General features: G+C 43.5%; 1 protein-coding gene across 1 annotated transcript in view; it reads left to right on the top strand.

The window, feature by feature from the left end:
• The first annotated feature begins 6,853 nt into the window (after window positions 1–6,853).
• Window positions 6,854–21,687, top strand: part of PPARGC1A (PPARG coactivator 1 alpha) — a 372,215-nt gene continuing 357,381 nt past the window's right edge. The window contains exon 1 of the mRNA XM_075420647.1: window positions 6,854–7,080. Coding sequence (XP_075276762.1) covers window positions 6,988–7,080 — 93 coding nt within the window. The 5' untranslated portion in view covers window positions 6,854–6,987. The remainder of the gene's footprint in view (window positions 7,081–21,687) is intronic.

Here is a 21,687-nt window from a genome sequence, read left to right as displayed (position 1 = left end):
AGTTGCCTTTCGTTGCATTCACTTTAACCTGCTTTAAGGAGACCGCTTATCCTTTCCCTTGATTTTGGGTGCTATGTAACGGAAAGGACATGCGCTCACAAGCTGCAATACAGTGACGCCTGCCTAGCTCAGAGTAGGTTTTCTCCTAGTGAGGTTTTGTTTATATTAATTGGATCAAATAAGATGATGTCACCAAAGAAATGCGAAGTTAATGATCTGTCAAATCCCTTTGAAATATCTATCAATTATTTCTGGGGGTTTGCTGCCTCTTTGTGGTATTTGTTACGTAAAAATGGAATTCTGTCTCGATCAAAGCTTTTCTTGGGATTCTGCGAAGAGTTAAATGCAATTTCCCTGAGTTCTAACTGGGAGGCTTTCTTCCTCCTCCACGTTCCTCCCCACGCGACAGAGCGTGTAGTGCCAAAGGAGTAGCCAAATATTTATTGAATCTCTGCAATATACTTTGTGATTATGAGGTGCAACTGCTGTATCAATAACCCTCGAATAACGTGCTGAATGGCAAAGCCTCTTACCTTTTTCATTATCTGAGCGATGACAAGACCTTGTCATCATCTTTCAGTACATTTCATTCTTAGACACGTTCTTTACCGTGACTGATAAAATAGTGGTGAGTCTACTCCATTTACATCGCTCAGTATTTTGCTAATGATCTGAACATACCTAGAAGCAGGCAGAGTGGCTGTGGGGTTTTTCTCAGATGTAGAGATACTTAGACCAGAGGCAGAGACTCCTGACAGGCCAACCATCTTGATTCCTGCTAATTTTGGTTATTCTAGGATTCCCCCCCGCTTTGATTAGTTACTTCATATAGTTACTTCGTAACTATAATTACAGAAATCACAGAAACATAATCACAGAAATGTTATAATCTGATAGGGCTTTAGTAATTTTTTTTTTATGTTGTTAATTGGTGGTGAGACTATAAAAGTTATGAACTACCTTGTAAGTTCATGCCTGCCTACATTTGAATGGCACATATTCGCTGGTTGTTATTTATAATTTTGGGGGTATTGAACTGATGGAGATTACTCATGTTGAAAAGCTGCTGGAAGGCCTGAACTAGGAATTAAATTATCATAGTGGCTTCATTTTGTTAACAGTCTCATTGAAAATATCTTGCTTGCAGGACAATCAAACTCATCAGTGTTCTACTCTTCCACTTCAGCAGACAAAGTTTTAATCAGTGACACACTTGATCTTGCAGAATTCAAGGAAAATAATTTCCTGCATTTTTGAGATGAGCAAAAATTCATGTAATCTAGCTTTTAAACTCCTGGCACTTTTTTTTTTTCATTTCTTTTTGAATAATCAGCTTTACTTCATTCTGTTGCCTATTTCACGTAACTTCAATTATCAAGATGACCCAGTGCTTAGATGGGATTAGCTCATGGATGAAGAGCAAGAAGCTGAATCTGAACTCGGGCAAGGCGAATAATGAACTGATGGTGAGATCAAAACATTCTGAAAAACATACCGTTTTCTCTGAAGTTGTATATTTGCAATTGGTCTTTGCATTTAGGTGGCTTTAGAGAACCTCGTTACTCACTTCTGATGGTCTCGCATAGCAGCATGTACAAAAAAATACTTTTCCACCGTCCTCTTTCTCTTGGAGCTATCATCCTATCTTAGCGGTCAGTCACATAGTTTCAATTACCTTTTTATTTTTGGGTTGAAGTACAACAGCGTATGCAATCTTCACCATCTAGCAAACTTATGAATTATATTCCAGTTCTTGTTTTTTTTCTTAAAAAGACTCGTAACAGCCTGGACTCAGCTCTGGGATGGAGACCGTTAGTGCCAAAGGCAGTGCCCAGTTACTTCTTTGGTGTAACTGACCTTTCTGAAATAACGAAAACTTGTCTGTGCAGCAACCGTAAGTACAAGATGACATAACAGATTTCAACAGTAACTAATAATCCCCTAGAATCTCGCTACCTTCTGCTTTAATTGCAAGGACCATTTCTTCTCTCACTCTAGACAGCAAAGACTCCAACACAAAACTGCTGCGTTTTCAATAAAAGGAGGAACAAACAGACGTTAGTCACCTAGTTTAGTTCACTGGTTGAACGTATTCAGGTATTGTGATACACACAATCATGAGAAGTATATTGGACATAACAGAACTTTAGAACAGCTGGCTCTGAAATTCCTACACCACCACCATTCAGTGGATGGAAAACACCCATTTTCTGTATTTTGATCAATGGTGTTCAGTTTTCTGAACGCAATTTGCTTTCAGCAGAACACCTGTACATGTAGCTCTTGTGGCTGAGGCTGATGAATCCAATGCGCAGAAGCTGCTCTGGGAACTCCAGGTCTCTCGGGTAGCTTGGAACTGGGCTGTCCAGCCATGTAAAGGTGAAAAAAGCCATCTGGATTTTAGCTAGAATACAGTGAGAAGCCAAAGAAAAACAGCAGAATACTCAAATGTTTTAAAGGTGACGGTGGTTGCTGTGTTCTCATCCACTGGTGGTTTCATTCTCAGTTATGCCTAATCTTACAGTTTTGTTTTATAGACATGAGTTACCTTGAAAGTTAAATAGAAACCTAAACATTCTGGAATCTCCGCTTATTTCTGCTCTAAGTAGATTTTTTGCTCCTCTGGGGCTAATTGCTTTTATAAACATTGTCTGACAATGTTGCTTGACTTTTCCAAGGGTCTGGTACTTAAACTGTTGATCTCCTCAAACATTAAAAGGATGTAATACCTAGCTCCAGAGGTGTTCATAAAGCAAAATGAAATCATTTGATGGAAGGTGCGAAGGAAGCTTTAAAGTATTAGCCTAATAGAAAACCTATCAGCGGACTTTTAAAGCCTTTCCTCTTCAATTTTTATGGACTGTCTTAATTGACTTTAAAAGGCTTTTATGCACTTATGAACAGGCTAAGTAGAAATATTCTCTTTTTTTCCCCACCTGCAAGTAAGATACAGGGACAGCTTCTAACTTTATTTTAGAACATCTGATATTATAGGCTTTTGCCCTGTGAGAAGGGATTTTCAGCTAATGAGGTCTAGTGAAGTCAGGAATAAAAAAAGTTATGTGTCCGCTAATGCTAGAAACTTGAAAAGAAGAAGTGACAATGGTGAATAAAAGAACAGTACCAATAAAACATTTCAAGGTATTTATGATCGCAAGCTTTAAAAATAGTGGGGGATGCAGCACTTGGTTTCAATGCTACACTGATTACTGGAGGGACACTAAAGTGCCTAAACAAAATGTACAGCCATGGAGTATCACTGTGGTGTAGAATCTTAATTTAGAGGCTACAGCTGAGTTGAATCCCGATCCCCTGGGGACTGTTCTGATACAAATCTCTCTGCTTACATGGAACGCCTAAGTTGAAGACAAATATCTTTTCTGTCTCATTCTCCATACGCTTCTCAAACCAAAGACATCTGGGAGCCTTGGTTTTCAGGGAGTTTCTCAAGAGATCACCCTGCCTGAAGAAAAGAAAGATGTGTCCATGATGCTCTGTCTTTTTCCTGCAGTAAAGGGGTACATTTACTCTTTGAGAGGTCTCTCCCAAAACTCGGCACTTGGTGATACCAGATCTGTTACTGGCTCAAACAGCAGTCCCTGGCCTAATCCCTGCCTCTGCACTCCAGCCCCAGGGGAACGAGGATGTGCTGTCTGCGAGAGGACAGGACCTGCCTCAATTTGAAAGCCTCACCCTGATTCACCTTATTCCCATACCAGACAGGCTTTGCAGGTAAAAAAACCTCAAATCCACACAAACAAACAAACAGTTTGTAGTTTATTTAATAGACTTAGAAAGTCTTTAAGCTGAAAAAATAGATGCAAAGAGCAAACCAAATTAAATTCCAGTCAGTATTTAGCAAGATGTCTTTCTGGGTGCTCTGCTATCCTTTACTTAGTACTCTGGCACACCCTAACTGCACAGCATTACGCTGCGTGCGACTCTGAAGAGATTTGAGTAATTTTCTCTGTTCCACCCACACCAGGCCCCTTTCCTTCAGCACAGATGGAGTATTAATTGTTATCCTGAGGTTACTTTTGTTATTCAAACATTTCCTGGATTTTGCTGTTTTCTGCACCCCTTATCAATCCATTTGTTCCGTGTTCCTTACAAGAGTTTATTTTATTTTATTTCTACTTCACTCCTTCCTGCCCACCTTAGCATCTATTCTACAGAGCTGTCAGCACACTGGGATATTAGCCAATGGTTATTTGTGGCTTTGATTACGTTTGGTTACACACTTCTAGTAACAGAAGTAACACGCAAAGTTTTTTTACTTCATCACCAACGTCACAGTAACAATGATGTTAGCATGCTAAATCATGCGATGGGCAAATAGATTATTTGCCATTTCAGTAATGGCTGGTTGACTGAAAACATCTGCAAATGGTCTGGAGGAGCAATACATAATGCTGTAAATAAGTTTTCAGATCTTGTTTTGCTTCCAGCAGAAGCGTGCTCTGCAGAGGCCTTGAGTAGGTTCTGAGTAGTCAGCAGCAGTAAGAAAAGGCTACAGCTGGATCTCCATTAGTAACTGATCACTGTGCAATTAAGCTTAACCTGCTACCAGTGATGCTCCCCCAGGGGCAACTCTGAACTTCAGATGAAGAGATTTTGAGCTAGAGCAAATGGTTAACAGCAGGATGAGGAACAATGTTTGGAGGAAAAAGATTAGAAAAAAACCCAGACAGTGAAGAACCCATAATCTGTTTTGAGACTTTTAAAGAACATTGCACTGGGGGGGAAGATATCGTGTCTGTTGCTAGAGGAGAGGAAGTAGGGTAAATGCCACCTACTGAAGTGTGTAAATACACCAGGTATTAGGGAAATAAAAAAAAAAAAACAAAAAAAAACCCCAAAAAACAACAAAACAGAAAAGGAAAACAAAAAGAGAAGGGAAGAAGAAGGAGAAAAGTGCAAACTGTTGGATTTTCAGTTCAAAATGTAGGAACTTTGGTCCAAACCATAGAATTTTAGTGCAAACTTTACCTGAACAGCATAAATAGCTCAGAGGTCAGGCTATGCTGGAGTGGAGGTTCAGGACGGAATGCACAAAGACTTAACATGAAGAATCTGAAGTCGCTTAAAATTTTAGAAGAGAGATGCTTTAAACACTGAGCCCTCAGATGAAAGAGAGGAAAACAATTCAAGGAGGATGGTGAAGTAGAAAGGAATTTTATGCCTCAGTTGTTGCTGTCTGAAAAGTTGAAATAAGTTCTTAAACCTCATGAAGTTTTGTGGGCCACTGATGAGCAGCCTTAACAGGCTGAAGTCGCTGAAGGAAAACACTGCAGCAAGTTGAGAAGCAAATCACTGTGGACATAGCGAACACCTTGTTTCTGATGTAGGTTCCATATTCTGCTGCTGGGATCCTTCCTGCTCTATTTTTACCTGGCTTAGGGCAGGACGAAAGGCTCTGACCTTGTATGGAACAGAGCTGCCTGTCACAAAGGTTCCTCTGGATGGTGAATTCGGGTGTTCTTGGCTAGCCTTCCTTCAGAGTCAACTCGTGAAAAAGGTGAGCTTCTACTGCACTTGGGTGCGTTTGATGGTATTCCATGCTCACACCACAGTCAGAGGCTGAACAGAACGAGATTTCCTCAACAAACAGAACGGTGAAAGGATTCCATGGGTGCTACCAAATGGTGGTTTCCTCCTTCAAGTGTCAGGGGAGGGGGAGTGAGAAGCCTCAGTGGGCTTTTGGTGGGAGTCGTGGCAGAAAGCCATCTCCAGTCTTTTCCATTGATGGCTACGAGCTGTTCCGAACGTGCTCGGTGCTGGCCAACAAACCACTGGCCCTCCAGGTTATGACTGGGAAGCAAAAATAGTATTTTTTCTTGAAATTAAAGATATATATTCTTATATGAGACAGAGCAATTATTCTGAAAAAAAATTACCACCTACATTATTTACTTTCCATCTATGATTATCTGACTTTCGTGATATCGATGTTAGCTGATGAGGAAAGTGTTCCTGGGGTCAGAGGACCGTGGCTGAGGTGCCGGGTGTGCAGCCGGGACAAGGAATACTGGGGGAACCTGGTCACCGTCATCCAATCTATTTCCGCTAATTGCTCGGCCAGCGCTAGGAACAATCTCTACACTCACCGCGTCCGAGGGGCCGCCTGAGGGCGGCTCCCGGGGGTACCGTCCCGGCGACCGCCAGCGAGGGAAGCCGCGCTGCCGGCCCCGCTCCGGCCATCACCGACACGCTTTATAAATACATAAATTTAAAAAAAAAGAAGAAAAAAAAAAAAGATTTCCGCTTTTCTCTCGCTCCTTGGAAACGGGGCGCTGAGGAAAACGCCCCCCGGGAAAGGATGGCGCGGGGGACACGGTGCCCGACAGCCGGCGGCTCTGAGGTGAAGCCGGGGGGCGGGGGGCGGCGCCCCGCCTCCTCCCCTCAGGCGTCCGCCGCGCGCCGGCCCGCGCCCGCACCTCAGGTCCGAGCCCCAACTTTCCCGGCGCGGGGCGGGGCGGCGCGGCGCGGGGCGGGGGGGCCGGGCCGCGGCCGGGGGGCGGGCCCGCCCGTGGCGGCGCTGCCCCGGCGCGGCGGGGGCGGACGCTCGCCGCCCCTTGCCCGCTCGCTCGGCGCTCTCCTTCCTTTCCCCGCCGCGGTGCGGTCTCCGGTCCCGCCGGCGCCCCCTCGTTTTCCCCGCGGAGGGACGGGGGGCGGGCGGGGATGGAGAGGCGGCCCGGCGCTGGTGAGCCGGTGCCGGGGTCTCCAGCGCAGCCGGTCCCCCCCCCCGCCGGCGGCGGCGGCGGAGTGAGCGCGCGCACGTGACGCCGGCCCCGGCCCCTCCGTGCCGCCGCGCGCACACCGCACCGCACCCGCGTCCCCGCCGCCCGCCCGCGCCGCGCCAGCCGCCGCCAGGGCGAAGCTGCCGGCACGCACGCTCCGCCGCACCGGCACCGATCGCGCCGAGAAAAGGCGAAAGAGTTCGCGCGGGCTGCTGCGTGCCTTCCCGACGAGCGTTCCCGCCGGAGGATGGCTGGCTGCGGGCTCTCGGAAGACGCTTGCTTCTCCTCCTCCTCCTTCTTTTACAACTACACCTCCTCCTGGGAGACCTCCTACAACCAGGTGAGAGCTGCCCGGCGCTGCGGGGCGCGCCCGCCCGGCTCCCCGGGGCAGGCGGCGGCGGGGCCGGCGTGTGCGGGCAGCGGCTGGAAGTGTTCCTGCTCGGCTGGTCTGTGCGGGAGCAGCCGAGGAAAGGAGCGGGAGAGAAGAGCCCTTCTCCGTGCGCCTTCCAGCCCTCTTCCCCCCGCCCCTCCCGCGAGGAAGAGGAGCGGGACGAGGACCCCGCTACCGGCGGGCAACTCGAAGCGGAGCGACCCCGAGCCTCCCCTCTCGGCCGCGCTCCCCGCCGCGCACCGAGGGCCCCCGGGCCAGTTGGCCGGGGCGGGGGGGAGCCGGCTCGGTGCGAGAGGGACTCCGCACCCCCCGCGCAGAAATGGCCGCGCACTGCGTTCGGCCTCGTAATTTCGGATCCGGCCTCGGTGGGAGCAGTTCCCCCCCCCTCCCCCTCACTGAACTTTGATGACTGTGCAATGCGGAGCGCCGGGTCGGTGGCTCCCGCCCGCACGCCGGCCCCGGGGCTCGGCTCGGCCCGGCTCGGCTCGCGGGGGGGTCGGCTGGCGAGGCGCTGGGGGGAGAGCGGGGCAAGGGGGGGCTCCCAGAAATCGCGCCTCAGAGGTGGAGAGCTATTCTGGGAGCCTCCGAAGCGCCTTTAATTAAATAACTGCTGTCGTCTGCTGCCCCCGCTGCTTGTTTGGTGGAAGTCTGCAGGCAACAGCCGCTTGTAAACTACATCGCGGGGTGCGGGTGCGTGCGGGTGGAGGGGGGTTGCTGGTGCCGGCGTGACGGGAAAAGTTGGGCGGCGGGTGGGAGCGGGAGCGGGGGAGCGGCAGCCCGGCGCTGCGGGGGCGGGAGGGCCGTCCGGGGGGGCTGAGCGGGTGGAAGGACGCGCAGCCCCCGCCTGCGGGAACCCGACACCCCCGGAGCGGCAGCCGCCGGTTTACGGTTACGCCTGCCGGCGAGGGACCGGCGCACGGCGCGCTGCTCCCCGCTCCCGGAGTTGGTGGCACGGAGCGGGGACACTCCCCCCCGCCCCCCGGCAGCGTTGGAGCCGCCGGTGGAGCCGTCCGGTGGGCCGGGAGGGCGGCAGGGGCGCGGCGGGGCCGGGCGTGCGGACCCCGCCGGAGGGTCGCCGCTGGGGCGGCCCCGGGGCCCCGGGCAGCGCGGCGTGCCCGGGGCTGGCTGCGGTGCTGCCGAGCCCCGCGGGCCCGCGCCCCGCTGCACGGCCGCGCCCGGGCCCGCACGGCTGCCGGTGCGGGCGAAGAGCGCGCGTCGCTGCCCGGCCGCGCCGGTAACCGAGGGGTCGGGGGGGGACTTGCGCCTGGTGTGTGAGAGGCGGGCAGCCCTGCCCAGGCTCCCCGGGACGAGGGGAGCGGTTCGCGCCGCAGCCCGTGAAATCGGGTTTAAGCCAGTTCCGCCGCCTGAAGTTAGTTTGGGCGGGCAGCGGGAGCGCTCCGCGGCCGCGCGGCGCTGCGGGGGACGGGCTGCCCGGCCCGGGTGGCGCGGGGAGCGTCGCCGGCAGGCCCGCGGCTGGTCTGTGCTGAATACCGGCGTTGGGCTGCCCCGGGGGGAGCGGGGCAGAGAACGCAGGATGCAGAAGGTCTGCTTACAGGAGGACTGTGTAACTGTAGGGTATATGCACAAAGCTGAATTAAATATGCATGATCGGGAAAGGAGTTTAGAAGGAGAAGGTGTAATCGCTATATAGCTTTACAGCGGGGACAGATGAGCTTGCAAGGCTTTCCAGGGGGAAGACGAGAAGAATTTTTAAGATACGTATTCTTTCTGGTGCTCAGGGCTCCTTTCTATTTTCATCTTTTGCCTGTTACGTTAGCATTTACATCAGTCAAATTCACCAGCTGAGGATTAGCGGTAGATGTCAGTCTGAATATGAAATCAAAATGAATATGGGATTTTGCTGCAAATAGATTTTTCTTACAAGTTTTAACACTTAAAAAGGCAGGGTTGGCTTAAATTTGACAGTCAGCCATATTCGTGTTTGTTTATTGCATCCAGAAAAAAAAAAAAGCTTGCAAACCATTTCTTCTTGCTAAATATAGCAACGTAGCTGAAATAGAATTTGTTTTGTGTACTCTGTTTAAAACAAAACGGCAAACAGAAAAACTTTAAAACAAAGTGCTGAGATGAGAAGATGGGTAGACTACTGGAAAAATATTTTTTTATTCCTAGATCAATATGATGCACTCTCAACATCTAGTACGAGGTAAAAGGATCCCTTGTATAATATCAATAGCGATTCAGCCATAGCTTACTAAATGAATCTTTTCCTGGCATCTCAAGACTTCAGTGAGCGTATAAGTAATCAAAATAAGACTTAATAATGGAACGAGTCAGGCTGAAGAGGACAGTTGTTTCTTCTAGAAGCAGAATATACTATCTGACAGTTTTGAAGGCAAAGATAGGACGTCTGTTTTGTAATTCAGGAAGGCTGAGAGATGCGTTTCAACTTTTATGTTTTTGATACATTATTGCAGTTCATTTTTAAAATACAAGGTTATATGCGCGGTTTCTTGGTAATATTCTTGGAAGGAACTTTTTTCAGTGCATATTAAATTCCAAAGTGCATGACAGCAAAGCTTCTATCAGAAAAATTATGTCTAGAAACTTTATAAAGTCTGTTTTGAATCAATTTCTGAGACAGTCTTCCAGAAAATAAGGCTCTATAGTAGTTATAAATAAGACTTTGCATTACTAAGGAGAACTCCAAAAAGACTGACTGTTCTCCTGAAGTTTGCTGTCTTTTCTTGCAGTTATTTCAGTACAGGTTCTTAAAGAGTATGCTAAATTCTAGACTAGACAAACTTGTAGGCTTGAATCCTGAGAGCTACGAATTGTGGTTGGATAAACTGGCGTTGTCTTGCCAGTGTGTGTAAACATGAGGTGAAGGAATATCTGTCAGATTTCCTGCTGATCTATTCTGTGATATGCATTTTTAGACCGTCAATGAACATTGTATTTTTAGTTCTTTATTTTCTGAATATGTGTTTGCAGCAAACTTCCTAAGTGTATCTTCTGGCTTACTGAAATTCTCTTTACGTCTGTTTCTTAATTAGTAGTCATGAGGAATGAACAGCTATTTCCAAGTACTGCAGAGGGGGTGTTAAGCCTTGCAGAGCAGTAATATTCTTGGGCATAACCTGTCCATGCTGAACTGGCAGCATTGTTTGTATTAATTATTTTTCACTCTCCAGTCCAGAACTGGATACATTGTCGTGTTACTGATCTATGTGGTTGAGAGGTGCTTGAACATAATTTGAAATGTGGTTCATGAATGAAATCCTATGACTGAGGCATAAATCTGGATACTTATTTTAATTTGACCTCAAGAAAATCCCTGCGGTGTAGAAGTAAAATGAGAGTATACTGCCTGATTACTGCCATCATTTCGGAGATTGTTCCCTGCAACACTCCGCTGAGGGCTTGCTTCCTGGCACCGTCTCTTTATCCTGTGTTTTCAAACATGGCAGCACTTAGTACAGCATACACCATACTTTCGCAGAATGCATTCTGTAGATGTAAGTCAGTCAGGGAAAGATTAAGCTAAGAGCCAGCTTTGTGCCTTGGTTCTTGGTCTTTACGTATGCAGGGACAAGAGTACCCCAATGCAGTCAGAGCTTTCTGCCAGTGTTTTTGGGGTAGTATGTTGCTTTTATGCCTTTTCTTCTTTTAACTAGCCTAAGTCCAATGGCCATTTCTATTTTGGTCCATAGTCAGTAAGACTTTTTGACTTACTTTTGTTTCCATGGTTTCTGGATGTTTTTTTTTTTTTTGGATGGTTTTTTAAATTTGAATAGTAGAGCTCAGAATCTGTGCAAATTTGGAAATACGTTAGATGAGTTCATGTGAATACACTGCACATGTATAGCATATACTAAGTATGTATATGTATCAGGATGTTGAATGAGAGATACTATATCAATTTCTGCTCAGTATTGGGCAGTTCACTTTATGATTTTTGTAGACCTTTTTCTTGAATGGAAAAAGACCCACTTGATGGTTGTACACTATTTGGCTGTGGAAACCAATGGAATAAAACCATCATTCAACTTCAGCTGAATTTTAGTAAAGCCTGCAACATCTCCTCAAATTAAAAGGACGCTGTCAAAACTAAATTAGTTAAGAAAAAGCGGCAGTCCTGGTTTAGTATTAACAGAAAAGACTTGGTAATTAAAAAAATAGTTAATCCCAGATTTGAAATTTTCCTGACTTTTCTATGTTCAAGGGTTGTTGTATGCTGGTGCACAAAGCTGGGAAAGTGGAACACAGTAAAAATGAAAGTGAAAGTGCAGAGACCTATTTTCTTGGCATCGCAGTGAAAGATAAACAATGGGAGAACTTGTAAAATGTAGTTTGATAAAACAAGTAATAGAGTTTAAGAAAGTCTGCTTAAATGTCATTCTCTTTCTTTCAGAGATTAATGCCTTAGATGGCCATTCAACATAGTAACTTTGAAAAGTTTCGGTGACTGGTACTGAATGCTACCATTTATTTTCAAGGGTTGACAGTGCTATTGCACGACATTTAGAGAGTAGATTTCAAAACATATTGGCTGTCCAATTCCTGTGTTGTTATTCTGGTTGTTTAATAAACCTATCCACAGTCTGGATGAAAATAACAGTGTGTTCTGGTGGAAGACTCATCTGGCAAAAAAAAAAAAAAGCACAGTTTAAACTGGGTACAACCCATTCCCTTACGCCCCAGAGCAAAACAGCTACGTAGTGGTACAGTAGAGCACAATAACGTGAGTTGAAAGCACATGCAGAAAATGGGCAAGATGTTATTTTTGTATCTTAGTTGAGAAGAAGCTTATGTGCAAATTGTAAGTTACAGTCATGGCTGTGATGGGAGGATGCATTTTAGTGCTTTATACATACGACGAGATTTTAAAAAATACAGCCGTGTTCAGGAGAAAATGTCAGTAGTTCTAGCAACGTGTTCTGTAGGAAGCAGGCAGGGAGTTCTTAGCTGGTCAAATGTTCATGTGGTCTAAGCAGAAATGTAAAAGTGCAGGGTTTGCATTGGAATGAGAATGGGGTCATCCACCCTTTGTACTCATCATCAGGGAAGCAGAACCTTCTTCCAGAGAGACCATAGGAAATCAATGAGTACACTTTGCTAGTGTAGAGATAAATGGGTACTGCAGAAGGGTATTAAATATAAAAGGGCAGCAGTAAAATGATTTACTACGTGAAGCAGTGGAACTTTCTTTTGGTCACCTAAAAAGCAATTTTCAATTCTTGATAACATAATTGTATATTTTTATTACTAATAACTGAAATCAGCTGGTAAATTAACTATTTTACGGGGATCTGGGGTATATCGTGTAAGCTGGGAGGGTCTTGTTTACAAATGGCAGCTTATTTACAAATATATACATGTTTTTGAACATATTATTGGACGTTTATCGTTAAGGTTATAATCATCTGATTTGACTTACCAAAAGTTAATGGGTTTTTAAAATGCTTTTTCCTGAGGCAGCATGGATGCTTGTGATCCAGTTTGTCTTGCCGTGACCAGAAGGTATCACTGAGGGATACCAGCACAACGGATGCACATAGGAGAGAACCTGACGTATGTTTAGGTGTAGAGGCTTAATGAAATGTGGAAGAGCAGGTGCACAGTCCTAATATGTCGGTGTTTTATTTTCTCTGACGTGTCTGTCTGCTGTGTGAGCAAAACTCCTTCTGTGTTTAATACCAATAGGAATGTAAAATTGCTTAAAAGGATGGAAACCCAATACTTTAAAAATACTTTTTGTCTTAGACTCTATGTTCTCTACATGTGGCAATTGAGATTCCCCTGCTGCTAAGTAGCTGTGTGTTAATTGTCTCTGCTCTGAAGGTAAAATTAAGGTGAAGAGAGATGAACAGCGAAGTGACCCTTGCTCTGGATATGGTACTTGTGACACTGTGGTCCTAATTTTGGAGGGAGAAACTGAGCACTCTCAGTTCCATTTGGGCTCACCGGGACCTGAAATGATGAGAGGTGTGTCAGTGCTAGCTCTTCTCTTGGGAGCAGGAGTGTGCTGCGTTCATCCCGACTCTGCTGCGCTGTGCTTAGCGTTGTAGGCTGGTCTTGCTGCCAGCGAAGGGAGTTTCTTCTGGACAGAACCGAACTGAGAGAAGTGTTCCAGGAGAACCCCTAGTGCATTTGAGCTACAAACTGACATTCGACTGATGAGGTGAGACCAGAGCTAGGATGAAGTTAAATAACTGAACAAACCGCACCCTGAAGGGCGTGGTGTGAGGCGTGTAGTGTAGGCATCGGATCCTCAGCACCAGCTGCCTGCACCAGTGCTTCCAGCCTTACGGTTCGGCATCACCGGCTGGTGTGGACAGCCTCTGCGCGTAGTTCAGCTTACCGAGCAGAGAGCGCAGGACAGCGCAGATTTGGGAAGCTGGTTGGTGACTCGTGGGTAGAACGGTCACCTGACACGCATCCGTATGTCGCAATCATAAGACCATTATTCTTTCCCTCAAAAGGGATAGTTTGTGTTGGCATGAAGAGAAGAGGTTCGTTTCATCACTTGTAATATAACACATGAGCGAGTAAGAGGCAGTGGTACTTTGGCTCACAAAAGCCCTCCACATTTTTAACCCATTTTATTATTTGCAAGAGCAATTTAGTTTCTAATGTTAACAATGAGTGATTATGATTCTGTACTTCCGTTTACAGCATAAATTAGCATTTTGTTTTCCATTACAGCTTTTGAATGAGGAATTATAATGTATAATTTGCTGCAAATAGATGTTATCATCTCTTTGGATGTGAACAACCACATAAACTTGAGCAAATGATAAAAATGGAATCAATTACTTCTCAAATGGAAGTAGTTTACAAACCGTCACATACAAAATGGCAACAGTAGCTGGTTATTGTAACAAATAATTAGGATTTTTTTTAAAACAACATTTATTGAATTCCATTGACAATTTAGTAATTGTTTATAGAATATTTAACCATCCTCCTTGCAAAATACATGCCGCATAATATATACATGTTTTAAACTGCAGATTGCCTCTGTATTCCTTGTGTGAAGCTTTACTCCTGTATATTCACCTGTACAAATGTTCCAGAAGGGGAGCACTGAGCCACAAATCACACCAATGGTGATGATGATGATTAGAGAGCTTCACAGTATTCTGGAATTAGTAGATGAAGATTGAAATTGTCAAGCAGAGAAGAATGAAGAGCGTGTGTTATAGGCTGTATCCAAAGCCTGCTGAAGGAGATGTAAATTTTTCTGCCACTTCGGAACTTCTGCTCTAGGTCCTGGTTATTAGAAGGGTAAAGAAGAGGAAGAGACATTATTATAATTGCTTGAATGAGTGAACACTCTAAGCCTCTACTGGAGGGGAAGGAAATGTCTTGTACAATAATGAGTTTACTAGTTTGAATTTCACAAAACAAGTTTCCGCTGTCAGTTGCTACGATATGTTTCTGTATTATACAGAGTTATTCATGCTTGGAGAAATACCAGTCCACAGCCAAAACGAATGTGAGAAACAGTCCAGAATCCCACGCGTTCTCTGCCCCTTGCAGAGACTTGCTTCATATCGCTAAATAATCCAAGCATCATTTCCAACTGCTTCCTTTCAAGGAGGCTGTCTAAATTCTGATGATTTTTTACATACTGGTTTGCATGTATGTTTATTTCTGATCCTCCAAAGCTCTAACCATAAGGCTATGACCTGCATCACCTCCTGTCAGCCTGAATTCACCAGCCTTTTTCTCACAGTCTTCCCTGGTAACCCCATTGCATCCATCCATTCTGTGTGCAGTATAAGTCTCTGTTGACCATACTGTCTTGATTGCCCCCACCTTCTGTCTTACCCACGCTTAAAAATACAAATCAAAGTCCATACTTCGCCTTATTTAGTACTTTAGATTTTAGACTTCTTGTTGTCCTTTTAAAGCCTTTGCATAATTTAGTTTTCCCCTGTTTATTGTTACCACCACCTCTTTATGACTGATGATAGATTTGATACTTGCTGAGTTGCTTCTCCTTACCAGCACTTTTTTGCTATCCTCACGGTTTCCCCTTTTAACTAGTGAAGTCATGAGCCCATTGAGGGAGATCACGTAAGCATTTCTCTACCTGGTCTCTTAAAAGCCATTATTGCCTGATTATTAAAAATAGATAAACTTATTTTGTGCTTGGAAAACTATGGAACAAGCTGACCAAAAAAAAACCCAGTCATCACCCTTACTGCTGCATTTCACTGTATTCATTTGTTGCTTGTTTCTTTAGGTTGATATCTGCTGCCATACTTTGATCAGTCTGTAGATCAGGTAAACAGTAGCTTTTTATTCTTCTAATAATTAAAAAAAGACTGATGATGTCTTTTCTTGTTTGCTCCACTCTAACAAACATTACAAGAGAAGTAATTAAGGGGTGAAAAAAATAATGATAAAATGGGAACAGTATAACTTGCAATTCAGGGTGCTGTATTCAGCCTTGGAGCCTTCTTTTGAGGCCGTGGAGCTGATAGCTTAGGATGGAGCTTTCTCGCAATTTTATTTTCGAGGCAGCTGTTGGTTGTGAAAATTTACTTGTTCTCTCATTTTGACTAAAAGACTGTTTGTTTGTTTCTTTTTTAACTTTCTGAAGAAACGGTCTTGGACTGGAGCAGGAGGTGAATGTTACAACACTGTGCATTTGTGGTGAGGCTTTTTGAAGCTGAGAATGGTGGTCTGTTGTAATAATGATTCCCGAAGGGCTGCTGGATCTGGGTTTTAGAAATGTGTGCATGGCTTCATAAAACGTATCCACAGTCATCATGGGGTCCCTGGACTGAGCAATTTATAATGTCAGAGGTGTATTTATTTGGATTGTTAAAAGTCACTCCAACAGGATAACTCACTTGAAGCATTTGTTTTCAATTTTTTTTTTTTTTTTTGAGTCAAACAGTACATTGTGACTTGAGGTATCTGCCAGACTTTGACTTTTTATTCATGAAGCTTCTTAATATGTCTGTCTGCTACCTCTATATGCTCATAGTTTGCTTAGGCCTTGGTCCAGCAGACCACTTAATTGCCTGACTGCAAACACTTGAAGTCAGGAGAACTGCTTACAGGTTTAAAATGAGTGTGTGGTGTGTTGGATTGGGGCCTTAGACAGCCATATCTTAAGGGCAGGTAACTTCGCTTCCTTCTTGTTTGTGATGTACTTGCCATACTTCCAGTACATCAGAAGTATTGATGGTAATTATGGCAGCAGGAGCAAGAAAGCAACGAGGAGATCAAGGAAACCTGGTGATGTTTACAGTATTATTCATTGGCAGTTCAGTCTCTTTCTTTGTTAAATGGATTTGCAAATAAAAGATGATTCCTCTCCCAAGCAAACAGCCTTGTGATGAAATGAATAGGTAGTGCATTAAAATGCAAAATTATGTGCAGTGAAAGAAAGCCATGCGTGAAAGATACTTAAGGACAGGAAACTCCTTCTGGATCGTAAGCAAGGTTTGAAAAAAGAAAAAAAAGATGGCTGAAACCATGTAAAGGTAAAAAAAAAAAAGATTGTAAGTAGGACACGCACACACTTAAATATTTAAGCCATGGGAAACAATGAGTAAATGAAGTGCTGACCAAATAAATTAGAGAAACAAAAGTAAGGTTGCACTTCTAGCCTTTTTTATTTTCATCCAAAAGACTGTTAATTGCTGGAGGATTAAAATAATTCATATTGAAGGATAGAAAGCGGTAACAGTGTGCAGAAGCTTGGATGCTCCATCTATACAAGGAACAGTGAAAGGAATACTTTTCTCTTTGTGTGATGTCAAAGCCCAAAGAAGGGGGGGGAGAAGGGAGGGGGTTGTGGCTCTTTGATGTCACTTGAAGAATAAAAATAATGCTGTAAAAGAAATAGCATAATCTTTTTCCATTTATCTAAGTCCTTTTTTTTTCTAAAGAGTTAGGGCAGCGTTGTTAATTGATTTTTTTTTTCTGACGCTCATAATAGCAGTTGTATTAAAAATAATTTACAAAGGCCTTCCCCCCCCCCCCCCCCCCCCCCCCGAAGCTGAGCCCTGCAGAATCTGTTGTAGAAAAGTGGGTAGAGAGTGGGTTATTGTACATCGCTGTTCTCACATAATTATAATCTGCTTGATTGGTAAAATGCATGTTGTGCTTTTGCATTGTCCATTTTCAACCAGTGGTGTCTTTCCAATAAGATTTGCTGGATTAGTAGTAATAGCATCAGCGTATCTCATGCCCTTTCAGTATCAATAAAGGTTGTCCTAACAGCTGCTCAGATTATGCTGGCATAGTAGCTGTCTTTGTTGGAGTACCAGTTTTTGGCTGGAGTATTTTAACACACTGGAGCTTTTCTCTGGTTACCAATGGTTGAATCATTTCCAGCTGTGAAAACAGATGTGTGGCTTGTTTGGAAAGTAAAGTTGATTGGGGGGGTTTATGAAATAGTTCTTCCTTTTTTTTTTTTAATATGGGGTTAGAGGATGCCTTTAGAAAAGAAATAGTTTTTTATGAGCATGAGGTTGACAGATTATCAACACACACAACATCATAAGGAAAATTTTGGGCATACCCATGACAAAAAGAGCCTGCCTATTGCCTCATTACCTCCTGAAACCATGTTAAAAATGAAAAGAATAAATGCTTACTATTTAAATTAATAACTAATAAAGTTACTGGCAAATAAAAGTGACTAGCTTATCTTAGTGCATATTGTGTATTAATATTGCTGTTTGGACATTTTGTGAGGCAGCTCACAGTCTTTGCAAATCCGTATGGGCCAACACTTCACACGCATCCCATTAAATTTTTTGTTTTCTTCGTCTTTGGCTTTTGTCTTTGAAAGGAATTCTCTAGGTGGAAACCCTGGAAAATATTTGCTATTTTTCAGACATTCTTTTCCCTTTTTTGTTTAGCATAGTGGTTTGTACCTTTAACATTGATGTCTGTCTATTTTTAAGTCTGCTGGTAGGCACAACACAGTTGCTATGGAAAAGGGAACTTTTTGTGTGAAGAAACTGTTTTAGTTTTGTGATTTCTTTTTTACTCTCTTTGTTCTCGGTTGTTACATCAAATAAATGGTGGAGGATGAAAAGAACCACATCAGCAACTTGTTTAATTTTTGTTACTCTTGTTGCAAAGAAGTGTCATACGAAATGGAAAGCTATTCGTTGGAGCCTCCTGAAACAAGGGTGTTATTCCTTGGGCTGCACTGTGTATTGCACACTAAAACCTCACGTGTACAGAAGTGTCTCTAGAATTACCACTAAACTTTCACGTCTAAATGAACTATAAACTCACTGAGCAGCATTCAACTTTTCTAACACTACTACAACTGTAAGCTAGCAATGCAAACAGGAAAAAGATTGTTTACGCATGTATTGCATTTTTTTTCTTTCCTATGGGAAAAAATGAGTATTTGGGAAGATCACGGAGAGACTGTTATAAAAAAAAATTCTTGTGGAGGTCACAAGTATATGTACCTGTGAAACCCCTGAACTTTTCTTCTCCCATGAGTAGATTGAACTCTCCCGTCCGCTGCAGGACATATTTGGTGCTTTGGATGAATTCCCTCTTGGAGAGTCTTGATGAAAAGCTTTGCAGTTCAGATGATGTTGCCTGTTTGGATTTGCAGAGAATGAGGAGATGATGTACTTGTCCTGTTTTAAAAGCACAGGAGGCTGGGCGGTGGTTTTAGGTGTTTCTGTAAGAGGCATTGCCCGCCACTTAAGCAGAATGACTGTCTACGGTTGGTTTAGTAGCTGCCCAGGATGAAGAATGGATGCGGCAGTGCTACCTGCAGGGCAAGTTTCTAAGGCCTTACCATGGTAGGTTCCTGGTTTTGGATATAATTTTGCCAGATACTAACTGTATGAACCGGTTTTGCCAGTTGTACGGCTCAGGCTAGGGTTTTGTTTTTTTTTAATGCAGGTATCAGTAAATGTGATTTTACTGTCTTTGTGAATGTTATTAGATTTTTAAAAAACCATGCAAAACTTCATGTTATGATGTATAATTAAATCTTGTCACCAGGGAAGGCAGTATAAAGTGTAGATCCATTTTTTTTTAACAGAAGATTTGTTGGTTGTTTTTTCTTTTAGTGAAGAATTATTAAATATAAGACAAAAAGCAAACAATAGAATAAAGGGGCTGGCATATTGAGAAATATTTTATAAAAATATTAATTCATTTGTAGTTTAGAAGATGTAAAGCGAAGTGGCAGCAAAAGTCAGAGCTGTATTTGATTAGAAATCAAAAGGTTATTAATAGTGCTGATTACTTCAGCTTAGTTATGTCTGCTCTAGTATTACTCTTATTTGTTTGCAACACTAATCAAGCTCACCGTAAGCCCTTATCTTTGACCAGCCAGAAGAAATCATAAAAGGAAATAATTGTTTAGCGAGAAAGACTTTGATAACAGCATGACTCTTGTGTGGGAGACAAGCAGATAACACTGTCTGAATGAAATGATATAACCAAGGTAGCTAAGGTGATAAATTCTTTACTTGTCTTGTCCTCAGCAGTAAGATATACAGCAAACTAAAGATGTCTTTTTAAGAATCATCTTAAGAACTGAGGGTGTTTGTAATTTGCATGTTTCACATTTACACGTATAGAGGAGAGGGAGGAGATTTGGTGTTGAGAACAACACGATTTTGTAACGCCACAGAGTTTGACCAGGCGATTCAGCCATTACTTATTATCCAGTTATCGCTCTATTGAACTGAAAACTGTGGTTAGTGTTTAACTTCTATTTGACCAAAATATTTTCCAAAATTTAAGTGTTTATCTCAAGGAAGGCATGAAATATTCAGTAAAGCTTTTGATACTTCCTGTGCTGGTTAATCACTCTCATTGTTTGCTTTCTTTAGAAAGCCCTGTTTTTCATCAGAGCTGTTCAGAACTAATTTTCTGGGCAGACGTTCTCTTTATGATTTGACTTGGTAGGTTGAGAAGCCCTTCAGTATCTTTTTGTTTCTCGCTCTGAAAAATACTTTACTCAAGACACCACTGTGTCTCCTTTTTATTAAGATAATCAGAGTGACCTCTTTAAGACTCTTACTGGAGGACATTTTTTGCAAACTTCAAGTACATTTGCATAACTTTTCTGTTTTTCTTCCAGTTTTTTGATTTCCCTTTAGGAAAATCAGATGCCAGAAGCATGAGGATGGTATTTCAGTACTGGTCTCTCCAGTGCTCTCAGTACTACAGAGAAGAATTCACTTACCTGCTTCTCTTCGTTACATTCAAGATTCAAATTAATTCTTTTTGCTGCAGCATCACAATGAGAGTTCATGTTGAGTAACTTGTGCACTTCAGTACTTGCTGTCTTAACCGGGTCAGGATTATCCAGGATATAGTCTACTGTTCTGCACATATGTTACATTTTCCGTTCATTGGTCTGCACCTTAGTACTTTGTTTTATCCAAATATACTTTGTTAAATGAACCTCTTTTCATCTTTATGACTTTTTGCCGGTTTTATTTCTGTCTACTAATTTGTTATCGTCTTACCTGATGAAATGTTGACTAGTGTGAAGCCTGGCACCAGTCCTTGTTGAAACCAGGAGAAAGATCTATGCTAATTTCCCATTGTATTTGGTAATACCTCTCTTAGCCCCCTTTTAATGCACTTAATATATTCTCATATAGTATCTTCTTAATTTTTGAATCTGAAAGTCATGCTGTCGTAAATCAGCTGCCTTACAGAAAGTCTTCTACAGATGCATAATTACTGAACAAGCGGTGTCATGAAATATTTGAGTTAAAGTTGCTGGGTATTTTTAGTGATGAGATGCCAGTCCTCTAGTTAAGTTATACATGTGTGTAGCAGTATGTTACTTCATATGCCTTTCCATGTTACTTATACCTTTCCTGGGAGGAGCAGGAACTTTTACATTCATAGTGTGTAAATGAGTGTTTTAATAACTTCGGATCTGTAGAGACTGTACCTGAGTTTTCATGTGGTTACAGTTGTAGTGCCTGCACCAAAGAGAGTGTGACAGAAGCATCATGTGGGAGCAAGACCTTAGGCATGGTGCATAAAATTAGTGCGTCTGTGTGCCAGCGTGTTGTGTGCACGCTGGATAGCTTTAAAGTATTTCTGTCTTTTGATAGGACTTGAATAGCTAGAAATTTGGTCTAGACAGGGGACACCCTCCGAACCCGCCACAAAATAAAGCTTTAGGATATTCCTGGCTCCTTAGTTTAATACAAAAAACCCCACAAACAAACTAACTCGTGATTCAATTTTGCAGGAGTCACTTTGTGTCAGGGCTGAATTTATTACTGTATATCTGAAAATGAGCTGGATGTGTTACTTCTCTGATATGCTATAGTTTGTTCTCTTTAAACTCCTTCAGCCAGGACTGCTTTGGGAAGAGATGGCCTTGGTGGTCCCATCCCATCCTGCCTCCTGCATTTACACTGGTGCAAGTGCTCCACGTTCAAGTTCGTTCACCTCTTGCATGTGGCTCACCTTGTAGCTACACCAGCATTGGCCATGGCACAAAGGAGGGGCAGCACAGGCTCAAGAGCAAGCAAGCAAGGAGAAGGCAAACCCATATATTTTAGCATCGGTGGTGGCCTGTAGTGGCTTCAGCATGGTCTGCAGTCAGAT

The sequence above is a fragment of the Opisthocomus hoazin genome, chromosome 5, assembly GCF_030867145.1.
Source record: "Opisthocomus hoazin isolate bOpiHoa1 chromosome 5, bOpiHoa1.hap1, whole genome shotgun sequence".
Classification (NCBI taxonomy): domain Eukaryota; kingdom Metazoa; phylum Chordata; class Aves; order Opisthocomiformes; family Opisthocomidae; genus Opisthocomus; species Opisthocomus hoazin.
The sequence above is the reverse complement of the archived record's forward strand: the minus strand, read 5'-3'. Positions and strand labels throughout refer to the sequence as shown.